The sequence below is a fragment of the Onychostruthus taczanowskii genome, unplaced genomic scaffold, assembly GCF_017590055.1.
Source record: "Onychostruthus taczanowskii isolate IOZ18803 unplaced genomic scaffold, ASM1759005v1 scaffold13, whole genome shotgun sequence".
In the NCBI taxonomy this organism is placed as follows: Eukaryota; Metazoa; Chordata; class Aves; order Passeriformes; family Passeridae; genus Onychostruthus; species Onychostruthus taczanowskii.
This window is the reverse complement of record NW_024498462.1, coordinates 9,361,431-9,374,411: the sequence shown is the minus strand read 5'-3', so window position 1 is coordinate 9,374,411 and position 12,981 is coordinate 9,361,431. Positions and strand designations below refer to the sequence as shown.

At 42.7% G+C, this 12,981-nt stretch overlaps 1 protein-coding gene across 2 annotated transcripts in view; it reads left to right on the top strand.

Moving 5' to 3' along the window:
* Positions 1–6,075: 6,075 nt before the first annotated feature.
* Positions 6,076–12,981, top strand: part of MAP7D3 (MAP7 domain containing 3) — a 43,465-nt gene continuing 36,559 nt past the window's right edge. For both annotated transcript variants that reach the window (XM_041396787.1, XM_041396786.1), the window contains exon 1: positions 6,076–6,205. In XM_041396787.1, the coding sequence (XP_041252721.1) occupies positions 6,127–6,205 (79 nt within the window). In that variant the 5' untranslated portion in view covers positions 6,076–6,126. The remainder of the gene's footprint in view (positions 6,206–12,981) is intronic.

The window sequence follows — 12,981 nt, the reverse complement described above, 5'->3', positions numbered from 1 at the left end:
CAAAGAAAAACATCTAAGCAGTGCTAAGTTACTTAGAAATATTTTCATGCTCAAACAACTGAAAAATTATTCTGTATTGTCATATTTCCCATAAGTGCTCACTTCTAGGCAGGGATCAATCAGTCAGATTTTTAGATCATTACATAGATTTGAGAAGTCTTTTAAGAGTCTTCAAAAAATGTCCTTTCAGTCAGATGAACAGCACTGCTAACAAAATTCTGTAACTCACATCAGTGATTTATCTCAACACCACTTGGAATAATAAAATATTCATAAAAAGCCCTACTGAAATACATTATCTCATCAGCACATGGTGATAAGATTAAATTGTTTGGCATTAGAAGTGATAAGGATTACCATATCAGTGTTTAGCTTGTTGAAATCATATTACCTAGTGCCATTGACGGTAATCACATTGAAATTCTGGATAATTTCAAATGATTCAGTAATAATTACCACACTGTGCTGTGGGCAAAGGAAGATGCTGGAATCTGCACAGTCAGTGCTGAATTTGTACAACTACTCAGTGTGATGGGATTTGTACCTTAAGAAAATTGACTGAGCTGATTCCCCTTAGTCTTTCTTTTAGGGAATGTACTGCTCCAAATCAGAGCAGGGCAGGAGGGAAACAGTATGGAATTTATTTTAAAAATTATCCAGCTGCTCTACAGCTCCTTAGGAAATTCAGGACAAGGTTTGGGCTCTTTGGGGTAGGGAGCAGCCTACTGTGGTCTGTGTTTAACCATTATTCCTGCAGGCTCCCAGACCATGTGGCGACACAAGTAAATAGCCAGTGATGACACATGCAGTGAGAATTTGAACACAGAGCATCTCAGTTTGGCTGAACAGATGCAGCTTTGACACACACTGTTAGGCAGCCACTGTCACAAGAAGTGGCCTAAGAGCTTAACTTTTATAATCTACTATTATTTGTTTACTGTCTTTGGTGTGCTCAACCTCCCAGACACACCTATACACAATAGAGCAACTGCCAACCTCAGAGAGAGCTTATGCTTGATGGAAAGCCACAGAATAAATAAGTAGGTACATAAACACTGAAAAGATGAGAGATGGTGAGAACAGACTTACATATCCCTATTTTGACCCCTGCAAGCACTTAAATTTGTATGGGAATATGTTTTCTAAGGCAACACATAGGTATAATTCTATGAAGTGAGAGCTGGTGGGCAGGCACAGGATGGCAGATAGGAAAGGAGAGGATCTGTTTCCATATGTTACATGTGCATGTTCTTTCTCAATTCCTTTCTGTGTAAATTGGTCTCCTGCCCTTACTAAACTATTATACAGAAAGGATGATCTTAGAGACAGAATTGGTGTCAGGCACTGAAGCATCAAACCCTTTCTGCCAGCCAACCAAGCAGACACATGACCACCATGTCTTCCCTTGAACTCATTTATCTTTTGTCACTGCTTAGAACACTCTGTCTAATTTTAGAAGGCAGTTCTGCAACCCCAGCAGTGAATAATACTTGTTCTGGCCAACAGTCCCAAAAGGCACAAGTAGGAGCACCAGAATCACAGAAACACAGGGCTGAGACAGAGCTCAGGAGGTCAGGGGGTCCCTCTGATCAGACCTGTCTTTCTGGGCTGACACTCACCCAGATACAGATCCCCCATGCTGGAGTTTTACTGCTTCCACAGCAATCCATCCCACTATTATTTCCCCACCCCTACCTGATGATATTTTCCTTGAAATCAAATAATATTCCCTGATTAAAATCACGTCAATCATCTTTTACTGTCTCTGTTTCAAAGAAAGCAGTTTATCACCCTTCGTATACCTCTTCATTAGACTGAAAAATTCCAGTTCTCTAACTTTCTTCATTCATCCTCTCATTATTTCTTCTCACTTGCTCTATATGTACTCCAGCTGGCTTGCATCTTCTTGTGCAGCACCCTGAGTGTTCCTGCTGCTCCCCAGTGCTGCTGATGAGCAGAGGGGGGCTGTGTGTCCCAGAGCCCACCCTCTGTCCCTGCTCTGGGGCACTTCCCTTTTCACAACACCAGGCCTCTGTTGACTCATGCTCAGCTTGTGACATCCCAGATTATTTTCTGCTCTATCTGCTATTAGCAAGCTGTCCTCTGTTATGCCTTTCCACACTGAATTGTTCTTGTCTAAATGTTTTCTCTTGCATCAGTCCCTGTTTACCCTCATCTCCTCCTGGACTGTATCTCTAACTTTCAGGATCATTCTGAATTCTGTGCTTGTACTCTACCGTATCAACAGTGCGTACAAATGATAAAGGAATGTTTCCCATTCCATCATCCAGGAAACTAATAAACATACTGGGACAAGGACAAGCTAACAGCTGAATTCTGTATCTCTTCTACTAAACAATACTAATAAATTCACGTCTAAGGAATTATTCACCAGATAAATGCAAGTGAACTTGAGCCAGAGCTGAGAAATGAGGTCCTAAGAATACAGATGGATTAGAAACACCAAGGTTTGCAGGTATTTGTCCCAGCAGGAGAGCAATAAACAAGAATGTGCAGTTAAAGCCCATTTAGAAAGAATATTGGGCAGCTAAAGTAATTTTCATGCCATCAATTTTCTTTCCATCAGCCACGGCAGTTACATTCACCACAGGAAACCCACTATAATCTGTCACAATACAGGCCTTACACTTTTGGACTTAGAACCTTTTGAAATACTTGTTCATAATTTTTCAAAATCTTATACTTGGATATAAATATAAAAATACATTTCATTTCCTTGGTTTCTTGTTTTAGCTCTTAGTCAGCAAGACTTTGAATAAAGTTGAATACACATGAACATTTTACTGTTGGATACTTCAATGACCAAAGGAATTGGGATCTGTAGTCTCACAGAAAATCTGGGGGCTGTTTTCATGAACTGGAATATAAAAACCATTATACCTGATTTCAGACTGAGTCCAGACAAGCACAACATCTAATACTGTGTAACAATGGATACTTTGGGAAACAGGGTAAGGAATAAATTAATAGTGGGTGCTTTTTCCTCTGGCACCCTCCCCAGATCTATCAGTGCCTTAGGTATTTTCTGAGCATTTCTTTTTGCATCTGGGTCATCACATGTGCAAGCTTCTACCTGGCTAATTTCAGCCACTATAATGCCAACTACTTTCGGTATTCCTTAAACTGAAAAGACAGTATAACCCCCTGGAATCTCCCATTGCATGCAGTGCCAGGGCTCTATTGATTCTGAGCTCACAATGCCAATATGCACCCATCAGTGATTCGGCCTGAAACAGCTTTGAAGATGTGTCAGAAACTATCACATGAAAACTAAAAGGACAGAAGAAATGACTGTAAAATTAAATTATTCATTTTTCCACAGGGACATGGAAAAAAGGACAGTCTTTCAAGGATTAGGATAAATCAGCTACTACAATCAAATCTGCAAATGATGCAAAATTGAAAGGCAATTCCAAGTCCTGCTGAAGGCATGTGAGGTCAAAATTTTAATGAAGTTCCACCAAAAATGCAAAAGCAGTAATTGCATGACTGAGCTGAAAATCTGAGAAACAAGGTCTAGAAGGAAATAACATTATTATAACAAATGTTACATTTACAATTGCTGCAACATTAGCTCAAACATTCCTAAACTGCTCATCAAAGAAAAAGATAACACATTTTTCACATTGGGGCAGATTTTCTCAGCTCAGTTCCTGTGTGCCTGGAGATAAAAGATATGCTTGTCAAGCAGTATGTAGATACATGGAGAGCAGAGAGGGACAATTCCCCACTTCTACCTCAAGAGTCCTTTTATCTCTCATGAATTTATATGTGCTTGGCCTTTTTATTTTAACTTTACAGCCTCCACTGCACCACCACAAACATCCTGAGTGTGCAACACTTGGTTTATTTCCCTTCCTGTAATTCATACCTTCTACTCTGAAGCTTTGCACGTGCAGAATATCAGGCGTGTCAAATTGCAAGCAGTGAGACCACTCATGTATGTGTCAGATGAAATGGAAAGAAAAGAAAATGCAATCTCATTTGAAAGTGAATTTTAGTTGTCCATTCTGTTTGCAAGCATCCCCTTCAGTGTGATTGCTCCCATGCCAGTTAGCTCATCTTTCTCAGAGGAACAAAAATGTATAAATAGACTCTGACCCCTTTTATTGCAGTGTGGTAAAGAAATGGGAAAGTTAAGGAAAATAACTGTAACCTAATAAAAAATCAGAGGCACCTCAAAACATTAATGAACATTTTATTATTACAGATATGGAAAGTACAGCCCCATAACGACACATTACTTTTGGGGCTTGCAAAACGTAAAAATTACATTCTCTCAGGTAGTTTGACCATTTTTTCATACCACACCTATTGTACTTTATGCTGTTGAGAACAAATACAAACCATTCCAGTGATATTTCCTGATAGTTGCTGATTAAAGAAGATGGGAAAATACATGGATACAGAACAAAGAATCAAGAAACCTGGGCAGGGTTTTTTCGCTGTGCTGTTTTGTTCATGATATAACCAGAGACTTTGATTTCAGTGACTCAGTCTTCTCATCTGTAAAATGAGGATAACATCTGAATGTCTCAGTGGAATGGTGAAATTTGATTTCAGCATGTGTATAAATGATACGGAGACTGCTAAGTGGCCAGGTGTTATTACCATATATTATAAATATAAACCTAGGAAATTTGGCATTGAATGTGTAGGGGGTTTTTCCCCTCTAGCTGCCCTTTAGTTTTAAATGCTACTACTAATAATTACCATTCTATTAACACTGAGAGGAAACAACAGACAAAGGATTCTGTGCACACATACATAGCCAACATTAAAAAAAGAAACAAAGAACAGGGCAAGTCTGTGGTCTGAATATTCAGAATACATAAATTAAAATGGAGCCCTACATGGAACATTTAAAAGGTTCCTTTTTCGTTCTCTTGAAATACTACCTAATCTTACTGCTACTTTTTCTGCATTCATCACAATTATGGGTTTATTTTTTGTCCCACCGACAGGCAAACTTTCTGTTCATGATTGCAAAGGGAGTTTCCTGGACAAGGCCCAAAGAGCCTGCCCTTTGGAATGGCAATGGATGCTGCTTTACCTTCACTCTTCTCAGAGTGCAAACTCAGAGGCAAAATGAGATTGTTCCCAAATTTATTGATAACCAACTAGAGTAGCATCTCTCCTTGAGAGCTCTCTAGTGGGAGGCAATTCATCATGGTTAATAACACATTAGTTTAGGTTGGAAGGGACCTTAAAGACCACTCAGTTCCAGGTTCCTTGTAGTGCTGGGATGACTTTTGCAGTTGTTGTGGGGACACAAACTGTCCCTGCCATGTGGGGTATCTGGGGAGCTGTCCCGTGCCCACCCAGCCTGGAGCCGGCCATCAGGGGACCACGATGGCTCCTGTGGGGCAGCCAATTCCATTGGTCCCTTTGGCAGATGTTCATAGATTATTCAAAATATTAAATCCCTAAACCACTAAACCAAAGGCGTATTTAAGAGGTTTCTGGATCTGGCACTGGGTGATTTGGTTTAGTGGTTGCAGTGCCAGCACCGAGTGAATGGCTGGATTTGATGATCTTGAAAGTCTCTTCCAGCCTTGACAATTCCATCAAACCGCATCACTCAGCGCCAGATCCAGACATCTCTTAAACACCTCCAGGGACGGTGACTCCATCTCCTCCTGGCGCAGCCTATTCCAACCCCTGACCGCCTCAACAGTGCATTTCTTTTCTCTAATCTGGATCTCTGCTGTCGCCGTTTAAGGCCGTTTCCTCTGGTCCTCTCCGTGCAGACCGGGCAGACCAGACCGGCCCCAGCTCACTGCACGCACCCGTCAGGGGTGACGAGTTCCCCGCTGAGCCTGCCGGAGCCCCGGCTCCCTCAGCCGCTGCTCATCACACTCGGTCCCCGGTCCTTGCAGGAGGTTCCCCGGTCCTTGCAGGAGGTTCCCTGTCCCTGGCCGGACCCGCTCCAGCAGCCCCGTCCCTGTGGAAGCGCAGCCCGAGGCAGCGCCCGGCGCTGGCCGCGGCCGCCCCGGATGGACGCGGGAGCGCTCCCGGTGCCGGCGGGGCGGGAGCGGGCGGAGCCTGCGCACTGCGCCCCGCGCCCCGCGGCCCGCCCGGCACTCCCGCGGCCCGGCGCTGAAGATGGCGGAGGGCGGTGCGGCGCCCCCATCCTGCGCTTCCTCCTCCTCCTCCTCCTTGAAGGGGCTGCGGGAGCAGATGGGTGAGAGCGGGCAGGGAGGGGTAGCACGGGGGGTGTGGGGGGGTCCGGCGGCCCAAGGGCGCGGCTGGCCCCGGCCGCCCCCCCCGGCCGCCCGCTGGACGTCCGGCCCCGTCCCGGGGCGGGGAAGGGGCACCGCGAGTGGAGGCCGCCGGGGCTGCCCGGCCCCGGCCCGTTCCCGCCCGGGCCGTGCTTTCCCGCAGCTCCGGGCGGTGATTGCTGGCTCGGGACCTCCCGCAGCTCAGAGGCGGTGCGGGGAGGCTGCGTTACACGAGCCGCCCGTTTTTCACCGGTTCTCCAACTTGTCGGTGTCTGTGCTGGCTCTTGCTTTCAGAGCGTTTGCCCGCCAGCGATGTGTTCGGTCCCGAGTGCAGAAGGCAGAGACAGCCACTGGCACTGATTTCTAACCAAACATTGAATAATTCCCGATTTTATTTTTCACTTTTTTTTTTTTTTAACTGTTTTTATAAGAGATCTGAAGAAGCTTTGCGTTGGTTTTGTCTTTGGCTGTGCTTATGTGCCTACTTATTTTAAGGTCCTTAATACACATGCATGCACAATACTCTGCGACGAGTATTGTGCATGCACAATGTGTGTTTGCAGCAACATTTCGTGGTACATCTCCATGCAAAAGCTTTGTGGGTGAGCCATTAGAAAAGATAAACATTTACTTATCCCAGTCACCAGAAAAAAAAAAAAAAGAAAGTAAAGAGACTTGTCGTTTGATTTAAGCTCACGAACTAGGACTAGGTGCAGCAGCTACTCTTGAGAGTCTCTTGCATGGTTGTTTTCAGTGTGTCTGTGTAATTACATAAAGAGGGGTGCTGGCAAAGGGTCCTGAATGCACAACTCTCATCTGGCATTCTTCTTCAGTGTGTTGGGTGTTGGAAATACTATTTAATTACTTTTTGTTTCTGTTTCAAAATTAAGACGGTTTCGTGCTCCAGAAGGATAAAGATCTGCCTAAAGATAGCACTTCTCACCTGCAAAGGCTGTGTCTGTTTGAACCTTATTCTTCCTGCTAGAACTGCTGAGTTTTATTTTGCATATGGGATGCACTTACATGGTGGCTGCTAAGTTTTTCTAAGGATGGGCACCCATATTTGCTTACAGCTGTCATGACCTAGATTTAGTCCCGAAATCAGAGAGGAAATGCTCCTTGGGCCAGGCAGCTCCATCTCCCTTCAGATATGCACATGCTGTAATATGCACATCATGTTGAAAAAAAACAAAACCCTCCCTAGATCCTGGAAAGGCTAGACCTTGAATTTTTTTCCCTGAGGGGATAGAAGTCACTGAACCAGAATCTGAACTTCAGTGTACATAGAATGCATTTGTAGCAGTTATGTGCTCAAAGATAAACTGAGTGCTAATGTGCAGTGAATCAATGCTGTCTGTGGGCTCGCAGGCTGCTGCAGCTCTGCTCCCGACTTCTAGTCAGTAGCACTCCCTGGAGAGAGCAAATGATGTTTAGAAATCATCCTTGCAATCCAGTGGTTGACGGTGGAATTTGCAGGATAATTTGCCACAGTATTTGCTGCTCTTTGGAGAAGTTGTGAGCAGCAGCCAAGTCTGATATTGCAGCTGTTTGGGGAAGATGTAGGAAAAAAAAAAAGACACCCAAAGGAACCTCGATGTTCAGTCCCACGCTCCCCTTCGGCGTGTTTGGGGAGGGATAGAACTTCCTGCTTGTCTGAGCTCACTTGGCTGCGTGGGGGGACTCCTCAGTTCAAAATACCTGTAACAAGAATGCTTGGACCCACTTTCTGCTCTGTGGGCAGTTTTGTGCTTTGCTGTCTTAATCAGACTGGAGAACAAACATCTACGCAAAATAAATACAGTGTTGTGTGCCTTCAGCTGTTTGTCAGTGAACTTGTGTCTGGGAATCTCACGTTTAAAGACATCAAATAAAGAGAATCTTGCTGAGAAACCACCGCTCTTTCTGGCAGCCTGGCTAAGAGGTGTGTTTACCTACTGTTTGTATAGTCACCTTCTGTGTAGGTACCTTTGTGGGTCCTTATTAAAGGCCACCTCTGGGCTCTTGTTCTTTTCACTTCTGCTCTATGTGACCAGCCTCTTGCTACTGCTTTGCTCTGTGGGTGATTAGTGCTTTTTAATTTTTAGGCCTTGCACACGTAGAATCCCATGGTGCCACTTGTAACTAACTTCCAAGTTTGTATGTTTGGCAAGAAAAATATTCTCTTAAATTCAGTCTGGTGTTGAGGTAAGGAAAAGGTGTTTCTGCTTCTTTGAGAGAGTATCAACTGTAATTAAGATTCTGCAGGCCAACTCATGCCCACAGTGCCAGTTCTGCAGTTCCTTTGTAATAATGTTCTGCCCTGACACACTTGTCCAGTCTTATTTCCTTTATGTGGATGACAAAAAAGCAGAATCTGCTACCACAACTAGAAGGCAGTTAAGGTACAACTGGAAGGCAGTTAAGGTTTCTGAGCATCACTTAACATTAGAAATTAATTGTAGTTGTACACTGAACCAGCAGTGCATAGATGGCAGTTGCTTACCCCATTTTTGTTATCCATGCTTGCTGCTGTCATCCCTCAGGGATGAAGAGGAATTTTTGATCCTATTCTAATGCCATAAGTCCTGCTGAGCTTGTTAAGATGTGAGAAGAGGGGAATAGTCGGGTACTTGTGGTTTATCCAGTAAGTGAGGTTTTCCTTGAGTAGTGTGGGTAATCAGAGGAAAAATACCTGTCATTTAAGCTGCTGTAGCCTACATTTATTGTCTTTATTTTCACTGGAATACTGAAAACTCCTGTCTTTCATAGTATGGATGGTAAAGTATGTTGAGGTTTTTTTACCAGAGCTTGGTAATTCTGTGCTGTTGCCAGGATTTCCAGTCATGTATTGAATTACTGTTGCAAAGGTTGTTCCAAACATTTAAATGCTGTTCATACCTATTTTCCTTTCCAAGATCTGCATCATCTTTTGGGAAACCTGTCTCAGGTTTGGGGGAAAAAAATAAAGTGCCTTTTTCAGCAAATCTAGCTGCAGGCATAAATTCCATGACCTGCAGGTCTCTGTTCAGTTGGAAGTTTTCTGATAAAACAACAGTTTCATTCCATGTAATCAGTTTTTTTCCCTCTGGAAGTGGCACTGTCTGGCTTTGTCCACTTTTCCAAGACCACAGTTCTTAGCAACAGCTTTACCAAGTGCATGTACACAGAATTGACATGAAAAGAAGGATGAATGGATGACTGATAGTGCAACTTCATTGCTCAGGCAAGTAGTCAGGGACATGCACAGATTTATCTGGTCTCTAGATAACAGTTAAAAACATAAGAACACAAGTTTGTACCAACACCTATAGGAGTACTAGAGAGCTCTTGGGTACAGTCTTGGCCCCACAACAGAAGATGGTCAGAGGAAGTTATTTGGGATCCAGAAGCATCTGTCAGACAATTGAGGAGTTGACCTGTGTGTCAGAGCTGCTTGCTGGAAGATAGGAGGAATTTACTTACGAATTTGGATCCTTGAAAGCCTTTGGGATTTGCAGTGTGGGTGTCAGTAGGGGTGGCCTTCAGATCTTGCCTGGGAAGCAGCAAGACATGTAAACCATTTCTTTGCCAGGTTTCTCACAATGTGCAAGTGCTGCATGAAAAGCATCTTGAGCATTCAGTTGTTGTCCTGCTTGGTGATGTTTGAATGAGTGGCTGGTACAGGTCCCATCTGCAGAGCAAAGGCAGCCCATCACTGGGACATTCAGCTGATCATCACTGGGGCTGGCTTCAATTTCTTGATTGGTCAAACTCTTCAGAACTTTGGAGAAAGTTCTAAGGGTCTTTTGTGCTTCATCTTTTTTCCCTGCATGAAAGTAGTAAGACTGCTTTGCAGAGTGCCAAAGCAATAAGTGCAAAGAACTGCACAGAAATTGGATTTAATGTAGATCTCAGTGGTGAGAGAACACTCCCAAATCAGGCTGAGAACTTAATGTAATTGTGATGGCTATGAGCTCTAATTTCATTTTCTTTTTGTTCAGGGAAATAAAATCGTACAGGGTAGGGATAATTTCATGCTGATTCAGAAAGATGAATGCTATGTATTTAGGTGCTTAGCATTCTGAAGATTACTTCCAGTTGTAAGTGGTTTATAAAAGGTTTTATTCGAATTTAAAACTTTAAATTCTTGAGATTTCTCCAAATATATTCAGGAGAGATATCCTCCTTGCTGTAAGGAGAAAAAAAGCAAACAAACAAAAAACCACACAAACCGTGTGCATATATAGCATATTTTTTTCAGTTTCTTATGTAGAGTGTTCCATTCTCTACATATTTCTTCATGTGTTGAAATTGCAAAATATAAATTTGGCTTCCATGCTTCAATTCAGATGAAACTATTTAGCACATAATGACTTGCAAGGGTCATAACTCCAATGGTGAGAGCCCAGAGATGCTGTGGCTTACACTGTCCCTGACTGTGCATAGTCTTAAAATGTGGCTGGAATTAAGGACTGCTGCTTCTTCATACAATTGTGTTTTTCAAAAAGAAAACAGGGGAGTACTGATATGCTATTATTAATAAATGTGGCTGGAATTAAGGACTGCTGCTTCTTCATACAATTGTGTTTTTCGAAAGGAAAACGGGAGTACTGATATGCTATTATTAAATTTCAGTTCTTAAAGGTGATAAGAGAATAAAGAAGGGTTACTATGGGTTACTGTAAGATAAATGGAAAAAATAATCTAGGTTAGTCATAATAGTAGGGGTATCAAAAGCTGCTGGTTGTCTTTAAATTTGATTAAATAATTGGAGATGCTTGCAGACCTCTTGTGAAAGGACACCCTGACAAATAAAATTCTGAGCATGCAATTTTAATGACTTCTGTGAATATGACTTATCGGATTACTTGTGGTACTTTAAAATCCAACTAGGACTGCAAATTTCTTGTCTGCCACAAATAAATTAGTCCCATTTAGCTTCCAATTATGCAGCTTACAATCAGGTTAATCTTAATTGATGATATGCTTTCAGTGTGTTTGCATATGCCTGTCCAGTAATCAAAACCTTTCTAGATGCTGGTGGTTTAAGTTTTTTGGAGCGTGGGGTTCATGGAAGAAAAAAGCGTTGCTCAGAATTGTTTTTGTTTGAAAGAGACAGAAACCTGCACTGTGCTGCATAATGCCTGTGCATAAAGGGACACAAGCCTTTGCTTTTAAGGAAAGCTGACATGGTTACTTGACATTTGTTTTCATCTAAATTATTTTTATATTCCAGTCAGTTTGGAAGTTCTGCTTTGTAGGCGAAGGATCCCCAGCTGATGTTGCCTTTGAAGAAAACAGTTACCACTGGTCATGCTCAGGGTACCTCTCTCTTTTCCCATAGTGTTTTTTTGCCTTCGTAATTCACAGGGAACTTCTAAAATACTCTTTTATGAGTACTTAACTGACTCTTAATTTACAGACACTCTCTGTTGTTTAAATGCACTGACCTGAATCTTGGGAGGGAGAATAGATATTGCAGTGCCTTGTTCTCTGGGCAAGTGTTTCAAAGCTTCCAAGTGTTAAAATTCCTCTCCCAAGCCCAAGAGGGCTTGGCTACAAGAATATAGAAATACTGTAGGGATCTTTATACTTAAAGAACATAATTTAATAGAATTTATTAATTTCAAACCTTATCCTCTGTTTAATTTTGCCAAGAGAACTTCTTAGAGGAACATTTTTGCAGCACAGAGTTGATCAATGTTATTGTGTGTTGTGTTCTGGACATTAAAACCAAGGACACTCATCTCCAGACCAGATCAGTGTCACCGTACTCACATTCAAATTTCTTAAAAAGACTTTCTGCCACTGGGTAATGAATTTGAAAATAAATATGGTGTCTTTGTTTGTCTCTTTAGCTCCTTTTCCTGCTTGCTTTTTTACATCCATTTGCCACTTTTCATTTATCCTTCAGGCTCTTTGGGGCAGGGACTGATTCTTGGTTACTTTGCTAGGGTCTTAGATTGCACGTAGTGGAGTGTCCCAGAGCCTTCATTTTTTAATTAGCTGGGTGAACTGTACAGCTTTAAGAAAATTTGCAGTTTATTTCATTTTACATTTTACATCCCCCTTCCTTTTCTGCTTTAGACAGAGGGTTTGCTGCATTAAACACCCTGTGGACCTGTCAGTGTCCTGCAGCACTTTCTGGATTGAGTAGTTTGATTTGAGACCGGCCTATTGGGGTTAAATGCCAACACTAGTCTTTCCTTCTGAAACACACAGGCAGTGTTTGAATGAGCTCTAAATTTTCCATGAGAAATTCATCAAGTGTAAAAAGGAAAAGCAGTAGTTTTCACTGCTGTCTTGGAAAGGAACTGCTATCCTTGCACCAAAAGAAAGCTCAAAATGGAGTTTTCCCAGGGTTTGTCTGAGTCCGTTGTGACTCGCAGTGCTAGGCTGTGGTCTGGGCTGGCATTGTTTGGGCTGGGTGAATTAAACAATAGCCACAGCCTGCAAACAAGAGGACAAAAGCGTTTTCAAGGCCATGCTTCTAGCAAGCAAAAAACCCCAGGCTGTTCAGGAAAGAGGGAAGTCGTGGAGAGAAGTTAGCTATTGCCAGTGCTACGGATAGTGCACGGCAAGAGAAAGAAACAATACAATGAAAAAAACAGATGTGAAATAAGAGAAGAGAGCAAGGGTTTGTCTTGAAGTTGCTTTTTTGCCATGGCTTGCAGGAGTGTGAAGAGGAGTCAGTGTTAGGCAGCCCCCAGAGTTGGAGGAGTAAAGCAGAGAGCTGATTTCTGTCTGGAGCTTTTGCCAGTGCTTGAGCTGGAATTCAGTG